The sequence below is a fragment of the Malus sylvestris genome, chromosome 5 (genome assembly GCF_916048215.2).
Source record: "Malus sylvestris chromosome 5, drMalSylv7.2, whole genome shotgun sequence".
Lineage (NCBI taxonomy): Eukaryota > Viridiplantae > Streptophyta > Magnoliopsida > Rosales > Rosaceae > Malus > Malus sylvestris.
The window spans coordinates 19062308-19076234 of record NC_062264.1 but is presented as its reverse complement, the minus strand read 5'-3'; the positions used below and the strand labels follow the sequence as shown (position 1 = coordinate 19076234).

The 13927-nt window shown below is 39.8% G+C and overlaps 1 protein-coding gene across 1 annotated transcript; it reads right to left on the bottom strand.

The window, feature by feature from the left end:
- Positions 1–8700: 8700 nt before the first annotated feature.
- Positions 8701–11230, bottom strand: LOC126623789 (probable indole-3-acetic acid-amido synthetase GH3.1). Its single transcript, XM_050292768.1, has 3 exons — positions 10749–11230; positions 10533–10634; positions 8701–10420 (listed from the first exon to the last, which is right to left on the bottom strand). Exons 1-3 carry the CDS (start codon positions 11063–11065, stop codon positions 9034–9036), a joined length of 1806 nt encoding a protein of 601 aa, XP_050148725.1. The 5' UTR covers positions 11066–11230; the 3' UTR covers positions 8701–9033.
- Between the last annotated feature and the right edge of the window lie 2697 nt (positions 11231–13927).

The following is a 13927-nucleotide window of genomic DNA, read 5'->3' as shown; positions in this document are numbered from 1 at the left end:
ACATATTTATACCCTTACTTTCTGGGCTCTGACTTCTCCTATTAGTAACCTGAAGTTATCATCAGTTCATTGTCCTAGTAGCATACTAATACAAGCCAAGACCCACAATCTAGATAACAAAAACTACTCGTTCAGTCATTAATCTAATGACTCCAATGCCACTTTCTCGATATAAAAATCAAAACGTAATTAGTCCAAATAAATCATAAAATTTAAGCTAATTCGACAAACATAGTAATCGTCACAAGTTCAATCCTAGAGTATATAAACCCTAAGCTCTGATACCATTTTGTCACGCCCCAACCCACAAATAAAGACTATTCACGAGCTAGGGTGTGAGCCATATCTTAGCTATAGAAATAAATTCTACAACCAAGATATGGTGGAAAATAAAATTAAAATTATTTGGAACTGATTACACAATACATCGTGTAACAAAATCTTACATAAAATTTATCGAATACGCAGCGGAATAATTATGGTGCACAAATTAATTCACAACAAGAACTACCAATTAAGTAATAACTAAATTGTAACACATACCTAAGACACCTAAGCCTGCATGTCCCATACCATACTTATACTACTTGGCTCAGAATACCTTAGAATATGAGTTAACTCCCGTTCATCCCTTAAACCCAATTTTTGTAATTAAAATCTTATTTTCCACCTACTAACTTACATGTCGAAAATACAAGTTCTTGTTCTTATAATATATAAAAGGAAATTAAAAAAAAATCATTACATTTGAAATAGATATAAGTACTTACACACACATTTATATAACCTTTTTTTTTTTAATACGGGGCATTACAACTGTAGATATCGAAATTTCGGTAAATAAATGTTGACCGATAAATCAAAGTTTCAACGCTCATGTATTACATAAATTTTACACGTAGCGTGTGTCTAAACAAAAAATCAAAATAAGTTGGAAAAGTCATCAAACAGGACACGTGTCAACACCTGGCAGAAACGACTTATTTCATCTGGAATATTATATTCAAAATTAGGCCTTGGAAATTTCTATAAATAGAAGGCTAATTCATTCATTTAGAGGAACCAAAATCATTAGGCAAAATTCTTAAAGCTCTGAAGCTCTGAAACTCCGAAGCTCTCAAGCATCCAGGTTCCCGAAGAATCAAGAAAGCTCTCTTCGTTCTTCGTTCTTCGTTCATCGTTCTTCCAAGATCAAGCCCCAACGGCCTTTTGGATCAACAATCATCCACCAATTCAAGATCAAGCCCCGACGGCCCTTGAAGAAAGTGTTCTTCTTTCTTCGTTCATTGTTCTTCCAAGATCAAGCCCCGACGGCCCTTGGATCAACAAGCCACCGTTCTTCAAGATCAAGCCCAAAAGCCTTTGAAGATCTGTTCATCACTGTTCTTCAAGATCAAGCCCAAAAGCCCTTGAAGATCCGCTCATCACCGTTATTCAAGATCAAGCCTCAACGGCCCTTGAAGAAACACTCATCCTCAAGATCAAGCCCCAACGGCTCTTTGAAGATTCGCTCAAATCCACCTTCAAAGATCAAGCCCCAACGGCTCCTTTAAGATTCGCTTAAATCCACCTTCAAAGATCAAGCCCACGGCCCTTGAAGAAACTTCCAACAGTTCATCCAAAATCAAGCCTCGACGGCCCTTGGATCGACGAAACATCCACAAATCAACACCTTACGGAGATCGAATCAGAGGATCAAAATAGAGAGAGATTATAACCCAAAATCATCAAATACAAATATTTGTTTGTGCACGTTGGTCTTGTCTCTTTCGTTTCAGGAAATTTTCGTGTTCACAAATTGGCACGCCCAGTGGGACCATCTCTACCCCTCATCTCTTTCTCCGTTCAAGAAATTCGAGCACACTTCCAAAATTAATAGCATCAAGGAAGGCTCAAACTGTTCCCACAACTGGCGCAAAGAACAAGTGCGTCCTCGTCGCAAGTGTCCAGCACAACCTTTGAAGCAAATGTCCCTTGAAACCAGTTCGGAAGTCCTGCAACCATTTACCCTATTTAATTGCAATCATCGTCGATAGCATGTTTGCCCAGGATGAGAAGTCCAGGCTTCTTTAACCTCTACGAGAGCTCTCAGAAGCGGATGAAGAGTAGAGAGGGTGGTGAATCACAGTAGTCTGCAGCAGGTACAGGTACTAGAAGAAGGCGAACATACTGCCTGAGCTGTTGTTTAGAGGGCAGTCACAGTAGAAGCCTCTGTAGCTGCAGATGTCGGAGCGGAACTGGTGCGCTCGCCTTTATCGCACCTGATGGAGGTGGAGACGTCGAGAAACGACGGGGACTCAATAAGGTCGCGGGGTTTCACAACGGTGAGCTTGTTGTCGCTGTCTTCCAATCTCGACTTCCCGGAGTTGCAGACGGATGATGGGCAGGAGAGTGAAGCAGGAGGATGAGGGCAGATGAGTGAAGCAAGAGGATGAGGGCAGAGGAGGCTTGCAGAGAGCAGGCGAGCACCGCGAGCAGCGTAAGCGGAAGAGAGAGAGGAGTCGCGATGCGTCGACGAGGCTCGAATAGCTTTGGCCGCAAGCGATTCGTTGGACTGCAGAGAAGGTAGTGGGTATCGAGATTTATCTTCCTCTTCTTCAAATCGAAAGCTCGTGCTTGATGTCGATGATGACGACGAAACCTGCTGCCTTCTTCTGTAAGCCATTTCCGACTACCACTCTTTCCTCCACGTAATCGAATTTCAAAGCCCTAATTCCCAAATCAAATCATACAGGATGTATACCACACACACATATATATATATATATATATATATATATATAGATACACAATGGATAGAAATTGAATCTCTCTCTCTCAAACATTTCTTACAGAAAGAAACAATGGCCAGTCGAATCGATTGCGTGGGAACCAGAGGTTGGTACTTGCAGGCTGGATCGAGGAGACGAGGGAGAGAGACGGAGATGGTGAGCGCGCTGGGAAATTAGGCCTTGGAAATTTCTATAAATAGAAGGCTAATTCATTCATTTAGAGGAACCAAAATCATTAGGCAAAATTCTTAAAGCTCTGAAACTTCGAAGCTCTCAAGCATCCAGGTTCCCGAAGAATCAAGAAAGCTCTCTTCATTCTTCGTTCTTCATTCATCGTTCTTCCAAGATCAAGCCCCAACGGCCCTTTGGATCAACAATCATCCACCAATTCAAGATCAAGCCCCGACGGCCCTTAAAGAAAGTGTTCTTCGTTCTTCGTTCATCGTTCTTCCAAGATCAAGCCCCGACGGCCCTTGGATCAACAAGCCACCGTTCTTCAAGATCAAGCCCAAAAGCCCTTGAAGATCCGTTCATCACTGTTCTTCAAGATCAAGCCCAAAAGCCCTTGAAGATCTGCTCATCACCGTTATTCAAGATCAAGCCTCAACGGCCCTTAAAGAAACACTCATCCTCAAGATCAAGCCCCAACGGCTCCTTGAAGATTCGCTCAAATCCACCTTCAAAGATCAAGCCCCAACGGCTCCTTGAAGAAACACTCATCCTCAAGATCAAGCCCCAACGGCTCCTTGAAGATTCGCTCAAATCCACCTTCAAAGATCAAGCCCACAGCCCTTGAAGAAACTTCCAATAGTTCATCCAAAATCAAGCCTCGATGGCCCTTGGATCAACGAAACATCCACAAATCAACACCTTACGGAGATCAAATCAGAGGATCAAAATAGAGAGAGATTGTAACCCAAAATCATCAAATACAAATATTTGTTTGTGCACGTTGTTCTTGTCTCTTTCGTTTCAGGAAATTTTCGTGTTCACAACAACAACCCACATGGGTCATCTGACAGCTTTTTCCTAAAAATGGTTTTTCAGCCCTAGATCTTTCCTGATTGCTTTAGGACATGACACATGGTTTTTTTTTATCCCCTTTCTTGTCTGAATCAAACCCTCTATAAAAGCTTCATCTAGGATTTCATTTCAATTTGGCTGGAGAGTTTAATTTTCTTAAAAATGTTGATTTTAGCTTGGAGCTGCCCATTGGTTCTCACTTGAAAACCCTAGCCACAAAATCACATCCATGCACTAAAAACTCACATCATTGGATATTAGGGTAGCATTGCTTTTGTGATTTTGATCTTTATTTCAGGTCAAGTTTTTTATAAGTTTCAAATCTTTGAGCTAACCTCTTTTGGGATTCGCATCAATTTTATCTTTTAAGTGTTTGATAGGTGAAACTGACTAGACGACGAATCCAGATTTGCATCAACTTCATCATAATGTCATTTCCATAAGTTGATTAGTTCTCGGTGCCACAAGGTGAAGAGCTCAGGATGAGTTGCCACTTCGTGAAGACCGAAATAGTTTATCTCGTGAAAGGCAAGGTTGCACAAAGGTACAAGCTACTCCGTAGACAAGGATCTAGGAATTAAGCTTGTGTGGTTACTTTGAAAGAATCTTGATTTCACTTGTGAATTGGACTCATTGGAGAGTCCTTGGTTTTTTAACCCAGAGGTGGGTTTTTTCGACCAAAAACATTCCGTGCAATTTATTGCTTTATTAGTTTACTTATCTTCCTTTTGGTTGTAATATATGCTCTTCATTATCAACAAATAGATAAGTCATTGGAACTAAGCTTGTCAGTATTAAAATGTACACTAAACTGGACCTTAGTTAACTAGGAACTTTTTAGTAAATTGAACTTTAATTTGACTTCTTCCGATGCGAGTAAACTAACATATATGAGCTTAGTTGATGAGTGTTGCTAACTAGTCAGACAAGCACGTACATAGTTTTTAAATTGTAGGTTATTCCACTTGGTACCAATTTCAAGAGTTCGTGGGATGCTGACAGATCTAATCTTCAATCAAACTTAGATGCAACCGAGAGTAAATAAGTTGAGCTGAGAAAATCTAGGCGGAGTTTTCTCAGCAGAATGAGGAGGACATCGCGAAGCTTCGGAGACAATATCAAGAGGACATCATACATGAATACAACCAAAGTTATCTTGATGGCTACACGGGTCTGGATCACCGTGATTGGTAGGGCACTATTCGCTTACTGAAAGAGATATGAGAAGCTGTCAGTGCCTTTTTTCGGGTTTGATGGGCCATTGAAAGAGAAATGCATTACTATTAACGACATTCCTCCTGTCAGCCCCTTTCGGCCGATCCTGAGAGTGTAGTAAATGTTAATGGCACAGAGTTATTCCCTTATGTTTTACTAGGCCAGAATGGGGGCATGTCGCATTCAACTTGAAAACCTTACCTCGGTTCGGGCTTTGAATTTTTTTAACTTTATCTAAGGGTCATTTTCTTGTTGGTGTGCATCTTTGCTGTTGTTTCTGTTTGCTCCGCTAAACGTGTCTCCGGTTTAGCCAAATTTCCAAAGTAAGCTAACTTTAGAATAGTGGGAGACAAGGCAAAACACAGGTAAGTTTGTGGGCCCAGGATAGAGCACAACAACCCCCCTTGATGATGTTGATTTGGAAAAATACCATCTCCCAAACTTAGTGTCCATACGGGTACACCCATCACAATATCTGAAGTACTACTTTACTCCAGTAAAAGGTATTTGAACCCATGGAGAACCTCTTGCCTTGTCTTTACCTTTTTACTAAACCAAAGAGGACGGTATTTCATGATTAGGAATGTCCTCCCGTTTATTTATCCATTTCATTCCCTTGTTAAAGGTTCTTCAGATCTTTGCACCGTGACATTTTAAGTGTATATGTTCCTCAATTAGCTTGACCAACGTTCTTTGGATACTTGGTCGCCTAAACGGGGACACTTTTTTAATCCTTTTGTTGGACCCTATGCATCGGACTTAAGCGTTTCCAATTGGACTACCTTAATTGGCTTGACTAAAGCATTTTTGCGTATCTGAGCTCTGTTGAAATAAAATTTCTCTTAAGGATTACCTAGTCTATATGCCCCATTGAAACTTGCTAACACACGGTGCTGCAAAGCATACTTGGCTTATATGTTGGTTTGGGATGGAAGTAGTTGTGCTCGGGATCAGAGTTCAAAGTCACCCTCGGATGATTTCCAGATCGCCCTTTCGACTATTCCCTTGAATGGCATAGAGCCAAGGTTTGAATGTTATAACCCACAACCTTGCTGGTTGCAAAAAAATTCTGGAGGTCGGATGGTGCATTAGACTTCTAGGTTAAGGCATCATGTGTCGATGCCCGTATTCCACCAATCGTTACCCTGCTTATTACAGTTTGAGTTTCCCAAGGTGCTAACCGTTCAAGATGGACTGGGCTAAGGGAGACTCCTCTAACAGTGTAACTTTGAACTTTTTTAGACATGTAGATATGCAAAGTTTTCAATGTTTAGGCCCTATTTTGAACGAGCAAGGTTCTTCCTACATCACAAAAAATGAACGAACAGATGCTCAAAAGAAATAAATTTTCTTCATTAATATTTTGAAACAGAATTGATTGACAAGAGGGTGTGATTGAATCCGAAAATAATTGCCTACTTATCTCCAGGATAGAGAATAAAATCACTGGTGTAATTCTAATAAAAATATGATGTGATGTAAAAATTCCACCAGGGATCACTTTTGACAACAAGCTTATGGAGGGGCTTAAGGAGATGAGTTCTCCACTTGTCTTCACACAGACGGCGGCGTTGCAATTGAGTTCAAAGAAGACTGCCCACATATCTCGAGAAGGAAATCAAACCACGTGCAGTTCTTGTTACCTTTGCCTTTACTTAACCTGGAGTTGCTGGCAGGGGATCCACCTTAAGGTAATTAGGACCGAGTTTCTGACGACCGTCTCTCTTGCCTGCTCACTTTTTTCACTGATGTAGTTTATGTTGATGGTTGGTTTCTTTGTCGAACGTTGGTCCTCATCGTCGGTGTGCTTGTCCGATCAATCTCTGTCCCCAGATTCGGCCAAATTTTCTTTTCTTGCTTTGTCCCTAACAAACTACCAGCAATGACCCTGATCTAGTAGTCCTTCGATATGATCTCTCAACATTCGACATCCTCTAGTTGCATGATCGGTACTCTTGTGAATCTTAAACAGAACGACGAAACGAAAAGAACAAAGTCGAATGCCTGGATAGTCTGCTTTAATCCTATTATATTAGAACATCGATCTAACCCGATTGCTTATGCTAGGATTTAACTCTCCGATTTTGAGATTTACACTCCGTTGAGGAGGCCTACTTTGTCAAGCGTTGGTAAAGTTAGTGATTAATTTGCCACTTACCATCAAACAACATAAGGGGGTTGTTGACAATATATCATACCTTTCATCTAAATTATCCTTCATTACTTTTTTTATTATCTCCTTTGCTTCCATTGTACTGATTTTGATCTCAAATCTCAAGTGTAATACGATCGTGTTGATAAGATTCTTGTGGCTAAGCTCTTTGGGTTTAGGTAGCAAATTAAAACAGGTCAACTAGTACTACTAGTGGATCTAGGAAATAATATTAGGGGAGTCAGTAAGAATAGTGCGTACAGCGCGCAAATTTTTTTTAACATAAATAGCATGCGTATCGTCATTTCATTGAGTCTTGATAGGCCATAAGTCATTTGGAAAGACATACTGCACACCTATTAATGCCTCATTTGCGTGGATAACTAACATATTCCAAGGCTGCTCCCATATGAATACTTAACAAAGATACACATTTATCTTGAACACACTAACAATGTTTGATATCATTGCATTCCATTAATATGTTTGTCCAAGAATGATGATGCTTTGTTATTCTCTGAGATCACCATTTCATTTACTTTGCATTTTTGGATAGTTTTTTACTTGGTTCTTTTTTTCTACCTACAATTGTAATCACAACCAACAAACAAGTCAGAGGTAAATAATTTTAGGACTAGACTGTAAAGGGGCAACACCTCTCTAATGTATTTTATCAAGTAGTTGAAGGGCATATATTAAGGGCAACTCCAACCTTTAAAGGGGCAACACCTAAGTCATCCATGAATATTCACCGAAGTTCGAAAGGTCAACACTCAAGTTATCCGTGGACATTTAATGAAGTTTGGGGGGTCAGCTGACCCCCCTGCCCCTTAATGCATCCGCCAGTGACTGGTAGTATAATTATGTTGATAATTTCATTTGAATTTGATACAAATTGATAGAATGGGAGATCACTAGCGCTTATCAAAGTCTTCAAGTATATTGCCAAACAGCATGTCTCCCCAATTGTGGGTCTTACTTATTTAAAAGGGTCTTAGGGTGTAGGCATTCAAATTATTTAAAAACATGTTATCTTAAATGTTTAATATTAACTAATGTGACACATTAAATATTAGTTGATTATTGTTTGTAAATAAATAATAATTCATAATTCGACAATATGTAAACTAATACAATGTTATCACATCGGTTAAGATTTTAAAAATTGGGATATGAATTGGTGCTTCTGAAAAATTTAATCATTCTTGATACTCTTTTTATTAAAATGCAAAAAAATACAATTTTTGTACTTTACAAGTGAAGCAAAGTTCGAACGGTCACATCATGACAAATATTTGGCTTACTAGAAAATGTCACATTTGAGGATGATGATTTTCACATACGTAATTTTACTTCAATTGTTGAATAGCTTTTGACATTGTATGTGAAGTAAAATAGAGTGTGTTAATGTTGTATGTCATTCAATATATATTTCATTTACAGTCATTCATTCATTCATTCTTATATCATCGTATCTTCTGCATTCTTTCTTCAATTTATAACACAAAATACAAAACCAGAAGTATAAAAGCGAAACGGTAATCAAACAATTCTGATAATTATGTCTTAAGCTTTGGAATTATGTCATGTCATTCATTGAATGGAGGATGATCAAAAAGCCAGTGACTATGAAAGCAACCATTCATCATCATCAACAAACCCACATCTTGAAAACATGTTACATTCTTTCCGCAACTCAATTCTGAAATGAACCCCATTACAAAACCTCATATAACTTACAATTTTTTCTCCATTTAACTAAAAAAAATAAAAAGTCATAACCCATAAATTACCCAAAACTAAAAATTAAAAAAAAAGAAAAGAAAAGAAAAGAAATTTATATAACAGTCGCCACCTTGTTGACTTTTATTTTTACCGCATCTTCCTTTCAGGAGTCCAGTGCGGTAAAGATGGGCTGACATGCTTGGAAATTACCCTGAAGTCCAGTAACTCCATGATTGGGGTAAAATTCACACACCGCGGTACCTTGTACTGATTAATCGACGCGCCTCTCGAGATCGCGTAGTCCATCAACTCCTCAAACGTGCCGTTCTTCACCACGCGTATCTCTAGCGGCCCGATCGAGTTGTCCGCCACTCGACCCTGCCGATACACCGAGTTAAGTGATTCCTCCATCGTTAGGCAGCACTGGTCCATCACCGCGTCGAACGACTCACTCTCTGAGTTCGCCGAGTCCTTCACGAGAAGCTCCCAATAGATCACGTAGTGCCCCGGGATTGTCGTCGTGTCGGCGTAACTCGTGTACTCCACCACGCTAGCGCTGAATTTCTTGAGGAGCTTGGAGGCGTTGTCGACGGCGAGTTGCAACTCTGCTTCGTCGGTCTTGTCCGAGTCGATGCTGAGCAAAACGTTCTTCCTCCTCACGAAGTGGAACTGCGGGGCCGAGTTGTGGAACCCGGTGACTCGGAGGATGTCCCCGACTCTGTATCTGTGAAGCCCGGCGTAGGTGGTGATTACGAGCTCGTACTCTCTTCCGACCTCGACGTCGACGAGGTCAACGAGTCTGGTTCCCGACTCGCCGCCGCCACTCACCAAGTTTGGCTCGTAAGGGAGGAACTCGAAATAGGCCATGTTTGGCATTATCGTGTAGGAAACTTCAGAAGGCTTGCACATAGGGTTGAGATTGAGTCCGAAATAACACTCCGACGATGCGTACATCGTACATGCCATCGGCAATCCGCCGCTGTAGTAATCCAGCGTCGGAATGTACTGCGCCATCGCGCCAGTCACTATCACATCCAGATATTTCGTGTTTGGCCATATCCGAGTTAAAATCCCATCCCAATTTTCGTTTCCGCACTGTTTGGACATGAAATCCGCTAGCTCCGGGTGGGGTTTTAAGATCCCGCCTATGCAAGATTTCAAATCCGGGTCAGTTATTTTCGAGCTCAGAGTTCCGGTCCGGATGTCTTCTGCTAGTTGTTGCCAGTTGAGCTGGAGGAACCGTATTGCACGGAGGAGACCGGACGCAAAAACGGCGCCGAGGCGGAGGACTTTTTCGCGCTCGAGGAGGCCGCAGAGCATTTGGGCGTACATGCTCTGGAAGGAGTCCGGGCAAAGGATTGCCTCATTGGGACTCGTGTACACGTTGTACGGGTCGTACGGCCGCGTCTTGAAGTGCTCGCTTTTGTAGTAGCTGGTGAGAACGGGTCGGGCCAAAAGGCCGCCCGGCGTCTTTGTTTCGGACTTCACGAACAGAAAGTATAGGCCCTTTCCCTTGTCCAGCCCGGGCACACAACTGTTCCATTTAAAAAAATAAGAGTTTATTAGAAAATGATAAGTTAATTAAATAATAAAAAAACAAATTTAAACGTCTATTTTAATTAAATAACTATTTTTAAAATACTTACAGGTTCATGACGGGCATGAGAAGGCTGTATAATAATTGGCGGCGATCCAATTCCTCCTGAATTGTTGGCATCAGCTTCCTCTCTCCAGCTGAAGTCCCAGAACTGTAATTTTCCATAAAAAAACAAAAAAAAGTCAACAAAATGAATAAATTAATTCAAATATTTTTGTGAATAAATTATACGGGTGATTAGTTTGTGATTTAGTTAATCAATTACCTGGTGAGGAATTCTGAGATGGGATGAGCTGACAAGATGGGGGAGCGATCACCATTGGCAATGCGTTGGATTTCGGGCTGGAGATCCTCGTAGGTAATCACGGGGAGTTTGGACTTGAAGGTTTTGCGGTCGGTGGCGCCGCCGAGTTTGAAGCGTTTAAGGTACTCGGTCTGGGCGTTTCGAGCTAGTATCTCGGACAGCACCCGCTCTTGGACAGCGTTGGCGTTCCGGGTAGTTTCTTCAATGAACTGTAACGCTTTGGCGTCCTTCTCGCAGGCGGGTGGGCCGAGGGGAGAGAGTGGCGAGTCGACAGCCATTTGAAGATTAGATTTTGGAGTGGCGAGGGCTGTAAGTTAGTTTGAAATAAAGGGTCTTTTGTTGCGTGTTGGTTATAAACAGAGAGGAGAAGGCAGTGAGGGGAAGAGGAAAGAGAGAGATCGAGGAGGAGTGTGTTTGGTGCAGTGGGATTGAGGAGTTTGGAGGGCTTTATATAGGGGGTGGAGGCCGTGCTGGGAGGAAGGGATGGGGAAGCTGAGAAAGCGAAAACGGAGAGCCGTGGAAAATAAAAAAGAAAGGTGGTCTAAGAGAAAAGGGACAAGAGGGGCCCCACAACCCGTAGACATGGCCTGAAACGAGGCAGGCATGTGGGGTTAGGTGCCTCCTCTCTCATACTCTGCTGGCATCTGACTCACGTAGAAATGCCACCTCCGGTCCTCCTCTCTCCTCCTCAAGGCTGCAGAGAGCAGTAACAACACTAAATTCACATCACATGCATACAAATTCCAGTATGTATTATATTATTGTGATGTGGAACAGTTCTTGCTTTTTTGATGCTCTTGTTAATTTTGTTTCAAGAAGAACGAAGCTTAATTATTCATTGGAAATTTAGAAGCATTGGTTACAAGAGCATCACAAGCAAGTAAATTCATAACCCAATCTAATTCATAAATGGGTCAGTTATATGAATTCTAGAATGTCATCATTCTCTGCTTTGCACCATGTATTTCGTTATATCTAAGTAGTCCAAGTCTTTTTTAGAGTCTATTTCCAAGTCTTCTTAGGTCTTCCTCTACCCTTTTGACCCTGAGTCTCTGCCTCGTTTTCACATCTTCTAATCGAAGTGTCTGTAGATTTTCGTTTCACTTCTTTTGCCCCTGATTTCTTAATTTTATTCCCTTGCATAAATGTTAGGGTTTGCCTCTTTGAGTTAACACTATTTTATACCATCATATATAATTAACAGACGAAACAAAAAAAAAAAAAAACTTTGTTGTTAATTGATCAATGTGAACATGAGCTACTAAAACTAAATTAAGACTGCATCTAGCAACCGTCGCAATCATATAAAAACCTAACCCTAATCCGAACCCTAACAATAATAATAATAATAATAAATAAAATAATGCAACAAGAATCTCTGAGATTTTCTAATGCGTCTCAACCGACATTTCACCTCCTTTTTAGTCTTCCGCATGAAATGTTATACCTCTTTCTCAAGTCACCTCCATAATTTCAAAGCATTATCTTTGAAAAATACCCTTTTTTCCCCCTTGAAACTCAATAATTAATCGAATACATTATTCATGCATGCATTTTTCGATTTGGCGTCAGTCGGGATAACCAATCGTAGCAGACACCATATGCAGAATGCTCACGAAACTGCTATAAAAAAAAAATTAATCAAAGTTTGTTGGGAGAACTCCAAATTATAACTAATTTTTATGGACTTTTATATCACTTTGCATGGAACACACAATATTGTATAATAAATTCTATTTTGGTGGAGTGTACCAAAAGCCACGCCACTATATTTCTTGCCGGTTTTGAAGAGTTCGTTTGTATAGTAACAACATTTGGAAAAAGACTTACATAATCTAGATATATAAATAATTGCAGCATATTGTTTTAATTAAATAACAATATGTGTAAGTTTATTTTATACACGTGTGTATCCATATTATACAAATCGTTGAATAAAATTTGGAGCCCGGCATGCCCTGCCGACCCCATGGTTTTTTCAACAGTCAAATTTTGAAGGACAAGAGTTTGGATTGGGATAAGGAAAAAAAAAATTAGGTTTTCATGGAAAAATATAGCTTTGAAGATCTTGACTTGTCAACAACTATCCCTGGCAAAGCTGCAAAAGAAAGGGACATGTAAAGGAGCTTTTCTTTTCACTTCTTTTGTTTAGTCATATTTGACAAATATTTGGACCACACAAGACATATTAGTATATCATTAGGCTAAGTTAAGCTTACATCATTGTTTGATTATAATAATATTCCTACATCTGATTAGTGTGTGGTCTGAATTGATTAAACATTAGACTGGCCGGTGTCTCACAAAATTGAGATGGTAGGGTTATCCTCATATAAATATGCTTGGGCATAACAAGCTCAATTTTAAACACAATGCATGCCTATCTCATGGGCTTGGACATAGCAGTTCAATATCTTTTCAAAATATATGACATCCAAATTAATTATTTTTAATTAATAATGCTGCTATAAAGTGTATATTAATTTTTTTTTTTAAGTACAACAATATATTTTATACTAAGAGAAGGGGCAGTTCGACTAAGCGATATTTCACTTACAAGTGAAGAGAAATATCATCAAACTGTAGTACTGAGTGGCTAAAGTGTATATTAATTTTAGTTATGATTAAGAGATTTTGAAGCAATATATTTGTGTATGATCGTCTAATATGTCTCGAATAGATAAAAATGAATTCGCATACTAAAGTTTATGACACATCCCTCCATATTTGAGCATCTCCAATAATCCCAGTTGTCCAAATAAAATGGATCCATTGGAGGAAAAAAAGAGGGGCAATTGGGTGAAAGGCAGGAGCCCTACTGCGCCACGCGGCGCTTTGTATGCTATCTGGTTTCAAAACAATTGAAAATTCAATGGCCATTATTAATCCAACTCTAAAAAATTAAAAATCACAAAAATTACAAAGAAGATTCTAAAAAAAATTATTAAAAAAATTCAAATAACTCATAAAGTTCACACCTCAAAAAATCTTACAAAGTTCAACAAATTTGCAAATTAAAATTAAAATTACACATAAAAAATTATAAAATAAAAATACTGCAAGTTTAACATTTAAGCATGAGAATGAGCTTCATTCGTTTCGAACAAGTTTCATCGCCCACATGTGCTTGATCAAGTCAT

Bases quoted from the DNA above. Each gene is read 5' to 3' on its own strand.
- LOC126623789 (XM_050292768.1), bottom strand. From the start codon at position 11,065: ATGGCTGTCGACTCGCCACTCTCTCCCCTCGGCCCACCCGCCTGCGAG. The intron at 10,635-10,748 runs GTAATTGATTAA...GGAAAATTACAG, and splicing joins ATCTCAGAATTCCTCACCAG to TTCTGGGACTTCAGCTGGAG. The intron at 10,421-10,532 runs GTAAGTATTTTA...TAAATGGAACAG, and splicing joins CTCATGCCCGTCATGAACCT to TTGTGTGCCCGGGCTGGACA.